Consider the following 18,931-nt stretch of genomic DNA (forward strand, 5'->3'; position numbering starts at 1 on the left):
CTTTTATTTCGATAAGGTCCCAATAGTTCATTTTTTATTTTGTTTTCCTTGCCTCCAGAGACCTGTCTAGTAAGTTGCTGTGGCCAAGGTCAAAGTGGTTGTTGCCTGTTTTCTCTAGGATTTTGATCGTTTCCTGTCTTACATTTAGGTCTTCCATCCATTTTGAGTTTATTTTTGTGTATGGTGTAAGAAAGTGATCTGCTTCAGCATGTTGCTGTCCACTTTTCCCAGCACAATTTTTCATTGGATATTCTTTCCTGCTTTGTCAAAGATTAGTTGGTCATACATTTGTGGGTCCATTTCTGGGTTCTCTATTCTGTTGGCATTGATCTATATGTCTGATGTTGTGCCAGTACCATACTGTTTTGATGATTGCAGCTTTGTAATACAGCTTGAAGTCTGGAATTGTGATGCCTCCAGCTTTGGTTTTCTTTTTCAATATTAGTTTGGCTATTTGGGGTCTATTATGGTTCCATATAAATTTTAGAACTGTTTGTTCTAGCTCTGTAAAGAATGCTGTGTTGTTTTGACAGGGATTGCATTGAATGTGTAGATTGGGTAGTATAGACATTTTTTTTTTTTTAAGATTTTTTTTTTTTTAACGTTTATTTATTTTTGAGACAGAGAGAGACAGAGCATGAATGGGGGAGGGTCAGAGAGAGAGGGAGACACAGAATCCGAAACAGGCTCCAGGCTCTGAGCAGTCAGCACAGAGCCTGACGCGAGGCTTGAACTCACGGACCGCAAGATCACGACCTGAGCCGAAGTCGGACGCTTAACCAAATGAGCCACCCAGGTAGTATAGACATTTTAACAGTATTCTTCTTTTCCAGGAGCATGAAATATTTTTCCATTTCTTTGTGTCTTCTTCAATTTCTTTCATAAGCTTTCTATAGTTTTCAGCATACACATCTTTTACCTCTTTGGTTAGATATCTTACGGTTTTTGGTACAGTTGTAAATGGTATCGATTCCTTGATTTGTCTTTCTGCTGCTTCGTTATTGGTACATAGAAATGAAACAGATTTCAGTATGTTGACTTCATATCCTACGACTTCATGTATCAGTTCTAGCAGTTTTTTGGTGGAGTCTTTCAGGTTTTCCACGTAGAATATCATGTTGTCTGCAAAGAGTGAAAGTGCCTTCTTCCTTGCCAATTTGGATGCCTTTTATTTCTTTTTTGTTCTCTGAGGCTAGGACTTCTAGTACAACATTGAACAACAGTCTTGAGAATAGACATCCCTGTCATGTTCCTGCCCTTAAGGGAAAAACTCTCAGTTTTTCCTCATTGAGGTTAATATTGCAGGTCTTTTGCATATGGTCTTTATGATGTTGGGGTATGCTCCTTCTGTCCCTATTTTCTTGAGGGTTTTTATCAAGAAAGGATGCAGTATTTTGTTAAATGCTTTTTTTGCACAGGATAAGGATCCTGTGATTCTTATCGTTTCCTTTATGAGTGTGATATATCACATTGATTGATTTATAGATATTGAACCAGCCCTACAGCCCAGGAATAAATTCCATTTGATCATGGTAAAGAATTATTTTAAAGTATTGTTGGATTTGATTTAGTAATATCTTGTTGAGAATTTTTGCATCCATGTTCATCAGGGAAATTGATCTGTAATTTTCTTTTTTGGAGGGTTGTGTCTGGTTTGGGGATCAAGGTAAAGCTGGCCTCATAGAATGAGTTTGGAAGTTTTCCTTCCATTTCTATTTTTTGGACTAGCTTCAAAAGAATAGGTATTTACTTTTGTGTAAATGTTTGGTAGAATTCCTATGGGAAGCCATTGGCTCAGGACTCTTGATTGTTGGGAGATTTTTCATTGCTGATTCAATTTCTTTACTGATTATGGGTCTGTTCAAACTTTCTATTTATTCTTCAGTTGGGGTAGTTTATATGCTTCTAGGAATTTATCCATTTTTTCCAAATTGCCCAATTTGTTGGCATATAATTATTCATAATATTCTCTTATTATTGTTTTTATTTCTGTGGTGTTGGTTGTGCTCTCTCCTCTTTAATTCGTGATTTTATTTATTCAGGCCCTTTTTCTTTTTGATAAATCTGGCTAGGTGTTCATCGATTTTTAAAAATTCTTTCAAAGAACCAGCACTTAGTTTCATTTATCTGTTCTACTGTTTTTTTTTTTTTTTAATTTCAATAATTGATTTCTGCTCTAATCTATTATTTCTCTTCTGCTGGTTTTGGGCTTTATTTGCTGTTGTTTTTGCAGCTCCTTTAAGTGTAAGTTAGGTTGTGTATCTGAGACCTTTTTTCCTTCTTTGGGAAGGCCTGGATTGCTGTATACTTATCTCTTATGACCACCTTCACTGCATCCCAAGGATTTTGGACTGTCGTGTTTTCATTTTCATTGGCTTCCATGTAATTTTTAATTAGAGTCTCAGTTTATGGAGATCACAACACACAACCAGTGCCAGGTTTTGCTGCACTCTGGCATCTTTGTCCCAGTACCAGAAAACGTGGCTGCTCTCAGGGGTCTGCTGGGACTTTTGCCCACAAGAAGGCTATATGGCATCTACCAAATGCACTCCAAGCAGGGGAACTGGTTCTGCTCATGTGGCACACAGACCCCTCAGACTCACTGCCTGCTCCTGGGGATTCACCCTGCTTCCTCACCAGAGCAGTGGCAGGCACTGAGCTCTGAACCTTCAGACTCTGCACGCCACTGTTTGTAGAATTCTGGTGATATTGAAACCCTCTCCTTTCTCCTTGTCACTGGTTTTGGGGAATAGATTTTTTTGTCAAGTCCTCTGTGAGTATTTTCACTGTTTCTCTCTTTCCAGCTACTTTCAGGGGTAGTGCTTTTCTTTGCCATCCTGATGCCCTCCTCTGTCCCCCTTTCTCTTTCTCTGTCCTCTCTCCATGAAAATGGCTCCTTACCCTCCACAGCTCCATGGCTTTTCTCTCCCCCAGTTCACTTCTCTGCTCCACACACTGCTAAGCTCTCTGGCTCAAAGTATGCACATTGTTGTGTTAATCCTTACATCAATTTCCTAGGTATTCAAAATGGTTTGATGCTGATCTAGCTATGTTTCAGGGGACAAGACAAGCTCAGGGTCCCTGTACTACTCTGCCATCTTTACTCCCAGTTTTTAATTTCATCTGTCCTTATCCCCATTCCCCTTTCTATCTGCAGTCTCTGAGGTTATTTTGAAATAAACCCCAACATATTTCATCTATGAAATATTTTTGTGTGTATTTCTAAAAGGTAAGGACTTTAAAAAATACATAACCAAAATACTGTCATAAAACCTAAAAAAAATTAATAATCTCTAATATTAACCATTATCCAGTTAGTTATTGAAATTTTCCAGATGGTTAAATTTTTTTGTTTTTTTCTGGAAACAGAATCTAGCTAAATAAGGCTTATGCTTGACATTTGGTTGTTGTGTTTTGGTCTCTTTTAAAGTGAATTCCCCCTAATTTAAAAGGTTCATGTATTTCATTTTGCTTTCTATTTTTAGGTACTTTTTTTTTTAAACTCAATCTTGTTCTTTTTTAAAAGTTTATTTGTTTTGAGAGAGAGAGAGAGAGAGAGAGAGAGAGAGAGAGGGTGTGTGCAAGCATGTGCACAAGCAGGGGAGAGGCAGAGAGAGAGGGAGAAAGAACGCCAAGCAGGCTCCGCTGGCAACAATCTCACGGCAGTGAGATCATAACCTGCGCTGAAATCAAGAGTCAGACATTTAATTGACTGAGCCACCTAGGCACCCCAAAACTTAATCTTGTTTTATAATTATGTGAAACATTTACATAGTCCAGAGTCAAATCTACAAAGCAGAATTCATTTAGAGAAGTCTAGCTTCTATCCCTGACCCCTCCACATTTTCCCTCCTTTCTTCATAAAAAACCATAAAGAATTTTTTCTTAGTTTTGGGGCTCCTGGGTTGCTCAGTCATTTGAGTGTCTGACTCTTGATTTAGGCTCAGGTCATGATCTTGGATTCATGAATTCAAGCCCCACATTGGATTCCTCGTTGATAGTGCGGTGCCCGCTTGGGATTCTGTTTCTCTCCTTCTCTCTCTGTTCCTTCCATGCTTGTTCTCTCTTCAAAATACATAAACTTTAAAAACTTAAAAAAAAAAAAAGAATTTTTTTCTTAGTTTTATTCATCATTTAAAAAATATAGAGAAATACATCTATATATTTGTATGCACTTTGATCACATTTAAAGGTAAACTACATTACACATTTCTCCACGATGTTCTTTTGACATACTCGTATGTCCTGGAAATTACTCCATAGCAGTAATATGTGATATTTTCTATTCCTTTTTACAACCTCAAGGTACTGTATTGTGCATATATACCATACTTTTGTGTGTCGTGTGGTAAAAATACAAAAAATTACCATCTTAACCATTTTTAATTATACAGTTCAGTATTGTTAAGTATATTCACATTGTGTGAAACAGATCTCTAGGAATTTTAATTTTGAAAAACTGAACCTCCACACCATATAAACAATAAGTCTCCTTTTCCCCTCTCTCACCATCTGTTGGTAACTACCATTCTATTTTTGTCTCTTTGAATTTGACTATTCTGAATATCTCATATAAATAGAACCATATAGTAGTTGTCTTTTTTGTGACTGGCTGATTTCAATTAGAATAGTATGCTCAAAGTTCACGCATATTGTGGCATATGACAGAATTTTCTTCTGTTTTAAGGCTGAATAATACTTCATTGTTTGTATATACCACCTTTTGTTTATGCATTCATCTGATGGACATTGGGGTTGCTTCCACATTTTGGCTACTGTGAATAGTGTGTTAGTGTGAACATGGGTGTTCAGCTATCTCTTTGAGATCTTGCTTTTATTTCTTTGGGATATAGATCCAGATATAGATCCAGAAATGAGATTACTGGATATGGTAGTTCTATTTTTAATTTTTTTTTTTTTTTTTTAGGAAATGTTGTTTTCCATAGTGGTTGCACCATATTATAATTCCTGCCAACAGTTGCAATTTCTCCACATTTTCACCAACACATGTTAATTTTTGTTTTTGTTTTCTTTATTTTTTATTTTAGAGAGGGGGAGAGAGAGTGCACAAGTGAGGGAGAGAGGCAGAGGGAGAGAGAGAATCTTAGGCAGGCTTCATGCTCAGTGCAGAGTCTGATGTATGGCTCAATCCCAGGACCCTGGGACCATGACCCAAGCCAAAGTCAAGAGTCAGACACTCAACCCACTGAGCTATCCAGGTGCCCCTGTTCTTGTTTTAGATTGTAGCCATCCTGCTGGGTGTGAGGTGGTATCTCATTGTGGTTTTGGTTTGCATTTCTCTGATGATTAATGAAGTTGAGCTTTTCACATGCTTATTGGCCATTTTATATCTTCTTTGGAGAAATTTTGTACAAGTCCCTTGCCTGTTTTTAAATTATTTGATTTTTGTTGTTGTTGTTGAGCCTTAGGAGTTCCTTATATATTCTGGATAGGGATCCATGATTACATATATGATTGGCAAATACTGTCTCCCATTCTGTAGGTTGCTTCTTCACTCTCTTGGTAGTGTCCTTTGATTCACAGAAGTTTTTAAGATTGACACGGTCCGATTTGTCTATTTTTGCTTTAGTTGACTGTGTTTTTGGTGTTATATCCAGGAAATTACTCCAAATCCATTATCAAGAAAATTTTGCATTGTGTTTTCTTCTAAGAGTTTTCTATTTTTGGATCTCATGTTTGGGACCTTTATCCATATGTGTGTGTATGTATACACACACACACACACACAAATACATATGGAGAGGCTGAGGGAGAATCCCAAGCAGGCTCCACACTGTCAGTGCAGAGCTTGACTCAGTTCTCAGTCTCATGAACCGTGAGATCATGACCTGAGCCAAAATCCAGAGTCGGATGCTTAACTGACTGATCTACCCTGGCGCCCCATCCATATATTTAAAATCCAAGTTTTCATATTTGTTGTATGTTCTTTGTAAATCTACCCTTTTGTTAGATCTTGTTTTTTTAATCCATTTAGTCACACTGTTTTTTTTGTTGTTGGAGAGTTAATTTCATTTAAAGTTATTAATAGGTAAGGACTTAATATTGCCTTCTTAGTTACTATTTTTTATTCATATCTTGTAGCTTTTTCGTCATCTTGTAGCTTTCCTCCTCCTGCTACCTTCTGTGTCTCAGTGGTGTTTTAGTGTCATGGTTTCCTTCTCATTTCCTTTGTGTATAACTTATAGATTTTTGTGTGTTTACACTGCTGTTACAAAGAACATCTTGTTATAATATTCTGTTTGAAAGTGGTAACATTTTAACTTCATTTGTGTATAAAAACTATTGTTTTATAGCTCCACCTCCCCATACTTTATGTTATTGATGTCACAAATTACATATTTGTACATTGTATACCTGTTAACACAGGCTCATAGTTTTTTGTTTTTGTCAGTTGAGTTCTATGAAGAATTAGATCTATGCACCAAAATTATAATACAAAAATATAATAATAAAGGTTCCTCTCAGAGGAACGAGTAGGAGATGAAATAATTAACAAAGGTATTATAAATAAAAGTATAACTGCCAATACTTTTTAACTCTATATCAAAATAAGATTTAAATTTTTAAAAATTACAGGACAATAGAGTTCACATTGGACCAAAAATGGAAATTCGAGTTGTTACATTAGGATTAGATGGTGCTGGAAAAACTACTATTTTGTTTAAGTTAAAACAGGATGAATTCATGCAGCCTATTCCAACAATTGGTAAGTATGAGTATTGCTTTTTACTTTAATGGACATTTTATAGACAAACTCTAGCTTACAGCTGAGTTCTTGAGGGTTTTATTTTATGCCAGTATGGCATGGAGGTGGGCTCTTTACTGGCTCTAAGACACCATGTCAGAAAAAAAAAATGCAAGATTCAGTGACTGTGTGATTGAAATGTGGATGGTGGGATTTTGAGAAGGAATAGGGGTGCCTGGGTGGCTCAGTCGGTTAAGTGTCAGACTGTATTTCAAGCACAGGTCATGATCTCACGGTTTGTGAGATTGAGTCCTGTATTGGGCTCTTTGCCGATAGCACAGAGCCTGCTTGGGATGCTATGTCTTCCTCTTTCTCTGCCCGTCCCCTGCTCGTGCACTTTCTCTCTCTCTCTTTCTCTCTCTCTGTATCTCAAAGTAAATAAATAAACACAAAAAAAGGAAAGAACAGAGTATTGGTGGGACAGTTGGAAGGATTAAAGGATTGGTGTCAAGGTGAGGGAGTAGTAGTGGTGCAGAGCACTCAGTTATTTGAGTTTCAGGATCTAAGGATCCTGGTGGAGGTTTAGAGAGCTAACAGCTGTTAAAGGTATATATTCCTCATATAGATTTATTAGGAGTGGAGTTGGTTGGGCAGCAGTATATATTGCTGTATGAAGATAATTTGTATACCACAGTTATAAACGGTGGGTTGCCTGTGTTTGATGTGTTACTTATTATAAATATAAGTTCAGTATTAAAGTAACTTTTTTAAAAAACAGGTTTTAATGTGGAAACTGTAGAATACAAAAATCTGAAGTTCACTATTTGGGATGTAGGTGGAAAACACAAATTAAGACCATTGTGGAAACATTATTACCTCAATACCCAAGGTAAGAGTGAAAAATGATATCTTAATTTTCCAGAATTTTAGGATGCCATTTTCAATGGAATAGACTTAACTAGCGAAGTTTATTTTATTTAAAAAGTGAAGGTAGAAGACTGGGATATGTGCTTTGTTTTATTTCATGAAAAACCATAATTTATATCTTGGCAGTGAAGAGATAAAACCATAATATATATCTTGGCACTTTATTATTAGTGTTCATGTAAGTGTGATCACTGGCAATATCATAATATAGGGTAGAATTCTTGGTGTATGGTTCTGCTGCTCTCTTCAATTCAGTTAAATATTTATCTCATTGGAATCTCATTAGCCCCATTCCTTTATTTCCATTAACAATAAGTTATCTGTAGAAGAACCTGCAGTAGTTTGCTTTTGGCCAAAATGTGTTTTACCACATATTCCACCTAGCATTTATTTATATTTTGGCCACATTCTATGCTTTTGCATATACTCAACATGAAGCTTTTGTTCATGCCACCTATTTCATGTCATCCTACTTTCCACCTAGAAGAGAAGCTAAGTAATTATTTTTACTTGGGGATTTTTGATGCTTAGTTTAGTATAAGCCATTGATTAATAGGGGGAAAATGGGCTTTTAAACATGAGAAATGGTTGATAGAATGTTTAGCTACATAAGGTAGCTGGAAGGATTTCAAAAGAGAGTCAATTCAGTAGATACTTGTGATGTTTCTGCTGTGTGTTTTGAGTACAGTATATGTACAAAGTGCTGTGCTAGGCACCTAGAGAGAATACTTGGGAGAGATAAAGGTGGTGATTTATTTAGACTATTTTTTTGGAAAGTGAAATGGTAATCAAAGAACAAGTAGTATCATAGTCCATAAAACAAATCTCAACAAATTGAAAAAGATTGAGGTTCTACACATCTATTTTGACCACACTGCTATGAAAATAGAAGTCATCCACAAGAAACAATCTGGAAAGACTACAAATACATAGAGGTTAAATAATATGCTACAAGGAGCGTCTGGGTGGCTCAGTCGGTTGAGTGTCCGACTTCAGCTCAGGTCATGATCTCACGGTTCATGAGTTTGAGCCCCACGTCGGGCTCTGTGCTGAAGATGCTCAGAGCCTGGAGTCTGTTTCAAATTCTGTCTCCCTCTCTCTGCTCCCCCCTGGCTCATGCTCTGTCTCTCTCTCCTTCAAAAATAAATAAAAACATTTTAAAAAAATTAAAAAATAATAATATGAAACAATGAATGGGTCAACCTGGAAATAAAAGAAGAAGTAAAAAAGTACATGGAAGCCAATGAAAATGAAAATACAATGGTTCAAAACCTTTGGGATGCAGCAAAAATGGTTCTAAGAGGGAAGTTTATAGCAATACAGGTCTACCTCAAGAAACAAGAAAAATTTCAAATAAACAACCTAATCTTACACCTAAAGGAGGTAGAAAAAGAACAAAGTCCGAAACCAGTAGAAGTTAGGAAATAATAAAATTAGACAATAAATAAATGATCTAGAAATGAAAAAACCAATAGAACATATCAGTGAAACCAGGAACTGGCTCTTTGAACGCCAATAAAATTGATAAACCCTAGCCAGCCTTACCAAGAAAAATAGAGAAAGGACCCAAGTAAATAAAATCACAAATGAGAGAAAAGAAATAACAACAAACACCACAGAAACACAATTATAAAAGAATGTTACGAAATACTATGTGTCAACAAGTTGGACAACCTAGAAATGGATAAATTCCTAGAAACATATAAACTACCAAAACTAAAGGAAGATGAAATAGAAAATTTGAACAGACTGAATACCAGGAAAGGAATTGAATCAGTAATCAAAAAGTAAGCACAAGTCCAAGACCAGACAGATAGTTTCACAGGCAAATTCTATGAAACATTTAAAGAAGAGTTAGTACCTGTTCTTCTCGTACTATTCCAAAAAATAGAAAAGGAAAACTTCCATATTCATTCTATGAAGCCAGCATTACCTTGATACCAAAACCAGATGGATCCCATTGAAAAAGAGAAATATCTTTTTTCATCTATATCTTATATATCTTTTAAAAATATCAGGCCAGTATTTCTGAACACATCTGCAAAAAATCCTGCACAAAATACTAGCAAACGGAATCCAACAGTACATTAAAAGAATTATTCACTATGATTAAATGGGATTTATTCCTGGGTAGCAAGTGTGGTTCAATATTCACAAGTCAGTCAACATGATATATCACATCAGTAACAGAAAGGATAAGAAACATATGATCATCTTAATGGATGCAAAAAAGCACTTTACAAAGTACACCTATTAATGATAAAAACCCTCAACAAAGTATGTTTAGGGGGAACATACCTCAACATAATAAAGGCCGACTATGAAAAACCCACACCTAACATCATCTTCAATGGGGAAAAACTGAGAACCTTTTCTCTAAGGTCAGGAACAATACAAGGATGTCCATTCTCCCCACTTTTATTCAACATAGTACTGGAAGGCCTAGCCACAGCAATCAGACAAAAAAGGAAATAAAAGGTATCTAAATCAGCAAGGAAGAAGTAAAACTTTCACTATTTGCTGATGACATGACACTATACATAGAAAACCCGAAAGACTCCACCAAAAAACTGATAAATGAAGTCAGTAAAATCATAGGATACAAAATCAGTGTACAAAAATCTGTTGCATCTCTATACACCAATAATGAAGCAGCAGAAAGAGAAATTAATAAACCTACTTATAATCGCACCCAAAATAATAAGATACTTAGGAGTAAACCTAAGCAAACAGATGAAAGACCTGTACTCTGAAAACTATAAAACACTGATGAAAGAAATAGAAGATGACACAAAGAAATGGAAACACATCCCATGCTTATGAATTGGAAAAACACATAATGTTAAAATGTCCATACTACCCAAAGCAATCTACTGATTTAATGCAATACCTATCAAAATAACATCAGCATTTTCACAGAGCTGGAACAAACAATCCTAAAATTTGTATGGGACCTCAATAGCCCAACTAACCAAAGCAATCTTGAAAAAGAAAAGCAAAGCTGGAGGCATCAGAGTTCTGGACTCTAAGTTATATTACAAAGCTTTAATAACCAAAACAGTATGGTACTGGCAGAAAAATAGACAAATACATCAATGGAACAGAAGAGAGAACCCCAGAATGAACCCACATCTGTTATGGTCCACTAATATTTGACAAAGCAGGAGGAATATCCAATGGGAAAAAGATAATCACTTTAGTTGGGAAAACTGGACAGCGACTGCAAAAGAATGAAACAGGACCACTTTCTTAAACCATACATCAAAATAAGTTCAAAATGGATTAAAGACCTAAATGTGAGACCAACAAATATAAAAACCCTAGAAAAGAGCACAGATAGTAATTTCTCTGACATTGGCCATAGCAATTTTGTTCTAGATAGGTCCCCTGGGGCAAGGAAAATAAAAAGAAAAATAAACTATAGGGACTAAACCAAAATAAAAAGCTCCTGTACAGCAAAGGAAAAATTAACAAAACTAAAAGGCAGCCTATGGAATGGGAGAAGATATTTACAAATGGCATACCTGATAATAAAATATATAAAGAACTTCTACAACTCAACACCCAAAAGCCAAATAATCCAAGTAAAAAATGTACAAGATGACATGAACAGACATTTCTTCAAAGAAGACAAATAGATGGCCAACGGACACATGAAAAGATGCTCATCACTTATCATCAGGAAAAATGCAAATCAAAACTACAATAAGATATCACCACACATCTGTCAGAATGGCTAAAATCAACAACACAAGAAACAACAGATGTTGGCAAGGATATGGAGAAAAAAAGGAACCCTCTTGCACTGCTGATTGGAATGCAAACTGGTACATCCACTGAAAACCAGAATGGTGTTTCCTCAAAAAGTTATAAATAGAACTACCCTATGATCCAGCAATCACACTACTAGGTGTTTATCCAAAGAATACAAAAACACTAATTCAAAGGGATACATGAACCCTGGTATTTATAGCAGCAGCATCTATAATAGCCAAATTATGGAAACAGTCCCAAGTACCCACTGACTAATGGATAAAGAAGATGTGGTGTGTGTTTGAACTGGAATATTACTCAGAAATAAAAAAAGAATGAAATCTTGCCATTTGCAATGACATGAGTGGAGCTAGAGAGTATAATGCTAAGTGAAAGAATTCAGAGAAAAATACCATGATTTCACTCACGTGGAATTTGAGAAACAAATGAGCAAAGGGGGCAAAAAGGGACAAACCAAGAAACAGACTCTTAACTATAGTGAACAAACTGATGGTTACTAGAGGGGAGGTGGGTGGGGGGGATAGGTGAAATAGGTGATGAGGATTAAGGAATGCACTTATTGTGATGAGCGTCAGGTGATTAAAATAAAAACAAGTAGCATCATTAGGGAGATCTTGAGAGGTATATTTTCATTAAGAGAAAACTTTTAATTCATTTACACAACAATTTGTGTTTGATGAAACAAGTATGGTAAATCCTGTATAGAAGGGGAAATGAAGAGAGCTGAAAAGTTATGTGAACTATGTGAAGCCATACTCCTAAGTATTGCTAGGTGCTGTTAGAGCAGCCTTTCTGAAAAACATAGTAGATAGTAGACTAACCATAATGTAATAACGAGAGCATTAAAATATTTGGTCATTTACTTAAAGTTAACCAATGGCTAATTAGATTCTTTTTTTTTTTTTTTAATTTGGCTAGCTGTTGTATTTGTTGTTGACAGCAGTCATAGAGACAGAGTTAGTGAAGCACACAGTGAACTTGCAAAGTTGTTAACAGAGAAAGAACTCCGAGATGCTTTGCTCCTGATTTTTGCTAACAAACAGGTAACACATTTGTATTTCAGAATACTTACTTTAGTAGTTCTGTGCATTCTACATCCTAAGGTAACTGGAAAGATTTCAAAACAGATAATTCAGTAGATATTTATGAAGTTTCTGCTGAGTATTTTGAATACAGTCTATGTGAAAAATGCTATAGTTGTTACCTTAGAGTATCTAAAAATGTAGTTGATGCTTTCCAGAAACTCCTAGGAATGCCTGAGTGTCTCAGTCAGTTAAATGTCTGACTCTTGATCTCGGTTCAGGTCATGATCATACAGGATTGAGCCCTGCTCTGCACAGACAGTGCAGGGCCTGCTTGGGATTCTCTGCCTCCCTCTCTCTGTCCCTCCCTTGCTGCCTCTCTCTCTAAAAATAAATAAATAAACTAAAAAAAAAAAACAAAACCAAAAAACTCCTATATAGGGATGTAAACATGTAAGTGAATGTATATGAGATTTTAATACATAGAAAACTAGTAAGTAACTTCAGTAATATTAACAACATGTTATGAGAAACTACTCTTAGTTTTAAAGGTGGCATCTTGTCAAAGATTTGTAAAAAGTAGGTTCTGAGTTGAAATTATGACAAGAGTTGAAATTATGGATAGGACTTTAAGTATGTGAAACAAAGAACATTGCAGGCAGAGAAAATAAAAGTATGAGTATTTTTAGGGAGCATAAGCAGATGTACATGAGAGGGGCAGGTAGAGGATGAAGAAAATCTAGAATAACAGGTCTGGACTGAGAAATTTAGGTTTTATTCTATGACAGAGGAAAACTCTCAAAAGGTTTTTGGACTCATATCTGTTTTAAGACTGTTATCTGAGGGTAGGATATACAATTAACCAAAGGCAAGGGACTGGAAACGGGCAGATGCAGTAAATTGCTGCTGTCATTCAAGTGAGAGAGTTTACAAGATCCCGAGTTAAAGGGATAGAAGGGTGGAAGCAGTTTGAAGAGACTTCATGAAGGTAGATTTGTTAGAATTTGATGACTGAATGGGGAAAGGTGAAGGACAGGGAGAAGCTGCTGATTCCTAGATCTTGAGCTATGCTTGTAGGATGATGAGAATGCTTTCAAGGGCAATAGAGGGGCAAAGGGTAGGATGAAGAATAAAGGATTTTCCTCTTAATAAATAAAAAGATGAACTATTAAGAACAGATACACTTTGCTTTACTTGCTATTAAAAACATGCAGGGGCCCCTGGGTGGTTAAGCGTCTGATCTTGGCTCAGGTCATGATCTCACAGTTTGAGTTCAAGCCCGGGGTGAGTTGACAGCTCAGAGCCTGGAGCCTGCTCAGTATTCTGTTTCTCCCTTTCTCTCTGCCCCTCCCCCACACTTTCTGGCTCTATCTCAAAAGTAAATAAACATTTAAAAAAATTTTTAAGGGGCGCCTGGGTGGCTCAGTTGGGTAATCGGCCGAATTCGGCTCAGGTCATGATCTCGCGGTCCGTGAGTTCGAGCCCCGCGTCGGGCTCTGTGCTGACAGCTCAGAGCCTGGAGCCTGTTTCAGATTCTGTGTCTCCCTCTCTCTGACCCTCTCCCATTCATGCTTTGTCTCTGTCTCAAAAATAAATAAATGTTAAAAAAAAAAAAAATTAAAAAAAAATTTAAAAACATAAATAAGGCAACGTTAAATACCCTTTTCCACTTACATTGTTAACGATAAAAATGTTTGATAATCTTCAGACTCACATATACTGTTGCTGTAGTTATTAAATGGAGACATTTTCTTGGAGGGCATTTTGGCAGTACCATACCTGTCAAAATTTTAGATGCATGTGCCCTTTTACCTTGTAATTCGACCTCTAGTAATGTATTCCGCAGACAGATATCCTAAGGTTATTTCACAGATAATGTTGCAGATGTATGTAGATAATCTACATACAATGTAGAAGTCTGCTTATCCAGCTAATGGAAAGATACCTATCCTCAAGGTGTGTATTAAAAACAAAAAAACTAAAGTATGTTTCTGTTTATGTTTATTTGCATGAATGTGCATAGAACTTGTATGGAAAAATATATAAGAGATTATAACATGGTTGCTTTTGGGAAGTAGGGATGTTCAGTAGTAATTGGAGTGGGAGTTTAATAACTGTTCATTGTATGAATTCTGTACTTAAGGCATTTTGGTGATACACATGTTAATCTTTCTCTTTTAAGTTGATGCCTTATGACTCAGGCAGTAGCTTTCATTCAGGCTGCATGGCCTTTACTGATTTCACTGGAAGGCTATTCTTACTGTACTGTAAATGACCTTCATCAGAACTTTTCTCTCTACTTATTAACCATTGAATAATTATTGAAAGGTGAATCTAGGTTTTAACTTTAGGCTTCTGTTAGAATGGCACCAATGGAATTCTATATAAATAGTAATAATTGGAAAAATGAGAATTTTGATGGGCTGATTATTAAAAAATTTCTGATATGTGTATATCTTTCAGGATGTTGCTGGAGCTCTGTCAGTAGAAGAGATCACTGAACAACTTAGTCTGCATAAATTGTGCTGTGGCCGTAGCTGGTATATTCAGGGCTGTGATGCTCGAAGTGGTATGGGACTATACGAAGGGTTGGATTGGCTTTCACGGCAACTTGTGGCTGCTGGAGTATTGGATGTTGCTTGATTTTAAATGGAGCAGTTATTTAAACTTTTGTGGTTAAGAGTTATTTTGCACATAATATAAGAAATTCTACATCTCAAAGATAGTTTATTTAGGGTATATATTTAAAATGAATCTTGGTTGGGGAATTCAGTACAATATGGCTTTGAAAAAAGTTACTCTTAAACATTTGACTGAACAGATTAAATTGCATTAAATAGGGACTTCTTAAATATACATGTTTTAAAACATACATTTGTTATTTAAGTTTTTCACATTATATGTGATCCCTTTGTTGGGAAAGAAGTAGTCACAGAGAAAGGGTAAGTGAAGGTTTATTGTTTCAGTGAAAAAAGAATAGCCAACTGAGTGCCTAATGCAAACTTTGTGAAGCAAATAAAACATAGCTGCTTTAACTTGCCTTTTCACTGGATTTTGGCAGTGTTTAATAGCAAAACACCAGTGACTTAATGAAATAGAATCCAAACTGCATCTTTGGGTAATAGGATTACTTTACTTTTATGTTCAATATAACAACACTTTTAATGCTAAGAACTATAAACTACATAAAATTAGTATTTTATAGTGTTTTATTAAAACTTTCTCCTAAGCCCTTTTGTATAAAACCCACTCAGTCAGATGAAATGCTATCTAACTAGGTATGGCTGTCAGATTAGTATTAAACTGAAGAACAATAATAAAACTGTGAAAGTCAGTTATGTTGTAGTTAATCTTCACTTATGAAAGACCCATTTCCAGGGTTGAACCTGGTTATATTATTTCCTAGGTCACAGCTCTAAATTGGTCCTTCTGTTTTTCAACATGTTTAAAGTAGTTAGTAGAGTTCCTTTTAAAAATAATATTGCATCCTTAGTGGGAATGATTATAGGTAAAATGTAGTTAAGTTACACATAGAGCCAGGGTTGGCTTTAAGTAAAAGACAGAAGTAGAAATGCAGAAAACTACATTTATCTTTAGACAAGGCATTTAAGCAGTGGAGAATCAGTTACGTTAAGTGCTTTCCCAAAATAAATGCATTTATCTTGACAAAATGTTATCAAGGCTCTTCATAAGCCTTTGAAAAGTTATTTGAGAAAGAATATGTCTAAGAAAGGATAAGAAATGTTCAGATAGTTTACATCACATTTATTATGCAGTGTTGTAAAAGTTTTAAAATTTTCTGCTTTTTACTGTTTTTCATTTTTTTAAGGATACTCACTTATTATGGCAATAGGATTTACATTTAAACATCGCTAGATTGGATTTTATTTTATTTTTTATTAAATGCTCTTCATCCTTATAGATGAAGTTGAATCCTGTCTTATTAGTTCAACTGCTAGGAGATGTGGGTCTTAGGTGGCACTGTTTTGGTTCCGTCTCTTCAAATGTACTTTTGTTTGTTTAAAATAAACAGCATAACTTTTAGAAAACAAAGCGTTAGGAAAAAAAGTCCATCAGTGTTATGGGCACTGTGTAAATAAGTAAATATTTCATCCTTTATTTTTCAAGTAAAAGTCATGCTGTTACAAGTGTAATTTGTGCATATAAGTAATACTTATGAATTAAATTATTTAATATTTGATTACAATAACTGTGAAAAATAAAAAGTGTTAACATTTGCCTGTGAGCCCTTGAACTGTTTTCTCTACTAGGTAATTGAAAAAAAAAAAAAGTCTAACACTAACATGTAAACATGTTTTTCTTGTAAATTATTAAGTTTATTTCACCAATTTTGCTAAACTTTGTAATTCACATTCTTAGCATATTATTAAACGCAATGTAAAATATGTGCTTAGACCTGAGTATAATGTACATAATAGTGTTTGTGTGTGATTTTTTTTTTTTAAGAAATATTTTTCTCAGGCCCTTATGACTATTTGTGGTTGTATTCTTTCACTGATCATTAGTTAAGATTCTGCTAGTTCCCTCTGGGAAATGTCGAATTTAATAATGAGAGAGATATTTTAAGTACAGTCTATTCGGATTTGCCTCCTAGCTCTGAATTTCTGTATTAAGCCTAAATATTATTGTATGGTTTATGTAAAGCAGGTTTTACAAGTGTGTAGCCCTGGTGTATAATTCCGGAATGCTTTATTATCACCAGAAGCCATTATTTGCATTACATATAGGCAGCAATAAAATGTTAAAATCATTTTAAAGAAGTCCTATCATTATTTCAAAAATTCTGTTTCATGTACCATCTATCTAGTAATAGAGTATAGCTAGTAACCAATTAAAAAAGTAATTTGTGCTCTGGTTAAGAAAAAGAAAACAAAAATGGAATAGGATTGACTTATATGTGAAATTTGAGTTGTAGTTTATTAAAGATTTAGAAATAATTTATTCTGTAGTTGCAAGGTAAGTCTGACTTAAAATGAGTATTATAGATAGTGTCTTGAAAGGAGAACTATAATTTTGCATTAAAGTGAAACTCCTGCCTTTTAAATTTTAAATAACTGTTTTAGAAAATGGCTGCGAAAACTTAGCTGTAGCCTATGAACTAATTTACTAAAAGACATTTTATGTATCATTGAGGTACCTTTCAATTTGCAAAGTGGTAAAAAGGAAGATCGTTTCATTTTCCCTAAAAAAATAATGAAGAGGACGAATGTATCAGATGGTATCCTGCTAATAATTTAAAATATGGTTTAAAAAAGACTTCTAGGAAGATATGTTTTTAGGTCTACTGATTATGTTAAACTTGTGACAGGGAATGGCAATATTGATTAATCAAATATGATTTGCACTTAAGGCAAAATACTATTTCTGGGGGGCTTGGGGTATCATCACCACTTGGTGGCAGTATTATCAAAAATTTAGGAATAAGTTTTCAGCACTGATTAATTAAATTGCTAGGGAGATGTCTAGACACAGAAAATAGGAAGAAAAGATAAATGTCACAATGAAAAGTCATTTTATGTCTAAGTTCTACTTTATAAAAGGAGGACATAATGTTGAAGTAGCACAACTTGGCACATTCTTCATCTCACAAGTTTGTAGTACAAAATGGATAAAGGAAGTAGCCTGCTTATCAATAGAAGGAAAAGTTTAAGTTTAGATTTAAATGTAACAATGTGAATTCCCGGGGCTCCTGGGTGGCTCAGTCAGTTAGGCATCCAAATGTTGATTTCGGTTCAAGTCATGATCTCGTGGTTTGTGGGATGGAACCCTGCATCAGGCTCTGTGCTGACAGTGAAGAACCTGCCTGGGATTCTCTCTCCCTCGGTCATTGCCCCTCCCCTGCTTGTACTTTCTCTCTCTCTCAAAATAAATAAACTTAAAAAAAAGAAAAGAAAAAAAAGAATGTGAATTCCCTAAATATGTCTGTTGAGGTGTTCCTCTTTAACTTTTTGAAGAGTCTCTCTGGAAACTAGAAGCAGTGTTTCTTTTTTTATTTTTTAAATTTATTTTTTATTTTATTTTTATTTTATTTATTTTTTTAGAGAGAGAGAAAGAGCACAAGCAGGAGAGGGGCAGACACAGGATCTGAAGCAGGCCTCAGGCTCTGAGCTGTCAGCACAGAGCCTGTTAGAGGGCTCAAACTCCAGCAAGACCATGACCAGAGCAGAAGTCAGATGCTTAATTGACTGAACCACACAGGGGCCCCTAGAAGCAGTGGTTCTTAACAGCTCTGAAGTCGGGATGACTGGGTGGCTCAAGTGGTTAAGAATCTGACTTTGGCTTAGGTCATGATCTTGCAGTTCAGGTGTCTGAGCCCTGCGTTGAGCTCTGTGCTGTAAGCTCAGAGCCTGGAGACTGCTTCAGAATTTGACTCCCTCTCTCTCTCTGTGCCCCTCCCCCACTCATGCTCTGTCTCTCTCTCAAAAAATAAATGTTAAAAAAAAAAATGAAAAAAAAAGTTATGAAGTCAGGAGAGTAAGGG

At 35.5% G+C, this 18,931-nt stretch overlaps 1 protein-coding gene across 2 annotated transcripts in view; it reads left to right on the forward strand.

Annotated features, from left to right (window-relative positions):
- The window catches only part of TRIM23 (tripartite motif containing 23), a 37,234-nt gene extending 20,034 nt beyond the window's left edge, over positions 1–17,200 (forward strand). Inside the window, exons 8-11 of one of the 2 annotated variants that reach the window (XM_058731041.1) lie at positions 6,598–6,727; positions 7,485–7,595; positions 12,326–12,450; positions 14,893–17,200. In XM_058731041.1, coding sequence (XP_058587024.1) covers positions 6,598–6,727; positions 7,485–7,595; positions 12,326–12,450; positions 14,893–15,072 — 546 coding nt within the window. In that variant the 3' untranslated portion in view covers positions 15,073–17,200. The remainder of the gene's footprint in view (positions 1–6,597; positions 6,728–7,484; positions 7,596–12,325; positions 12,451–14,892) is intronic. The other variant, XM_058731051.1, reaches the window with a different exon arrangement.
- The last annotated feature ends 1,731 nt before the right edge of the window (positions 17,201–18,931 follow it).

The sequence above is a fragment of the Neofelis nebulosa genome, chromosome 1, assembly GCF_028018385.1.
Source record: "Neofelis nebulosa isolate mNeoNeb1 chromosome 1, mNeoNeb1.pri, whole genome shotgun sequence".
Taxonomy (NCBI): domain Eukaryota; kingdom Metazoa; phylum Chordata; class Mammalia; order Carnivora; family Felidae; genus Neofelis; species Neofelis nebulosa.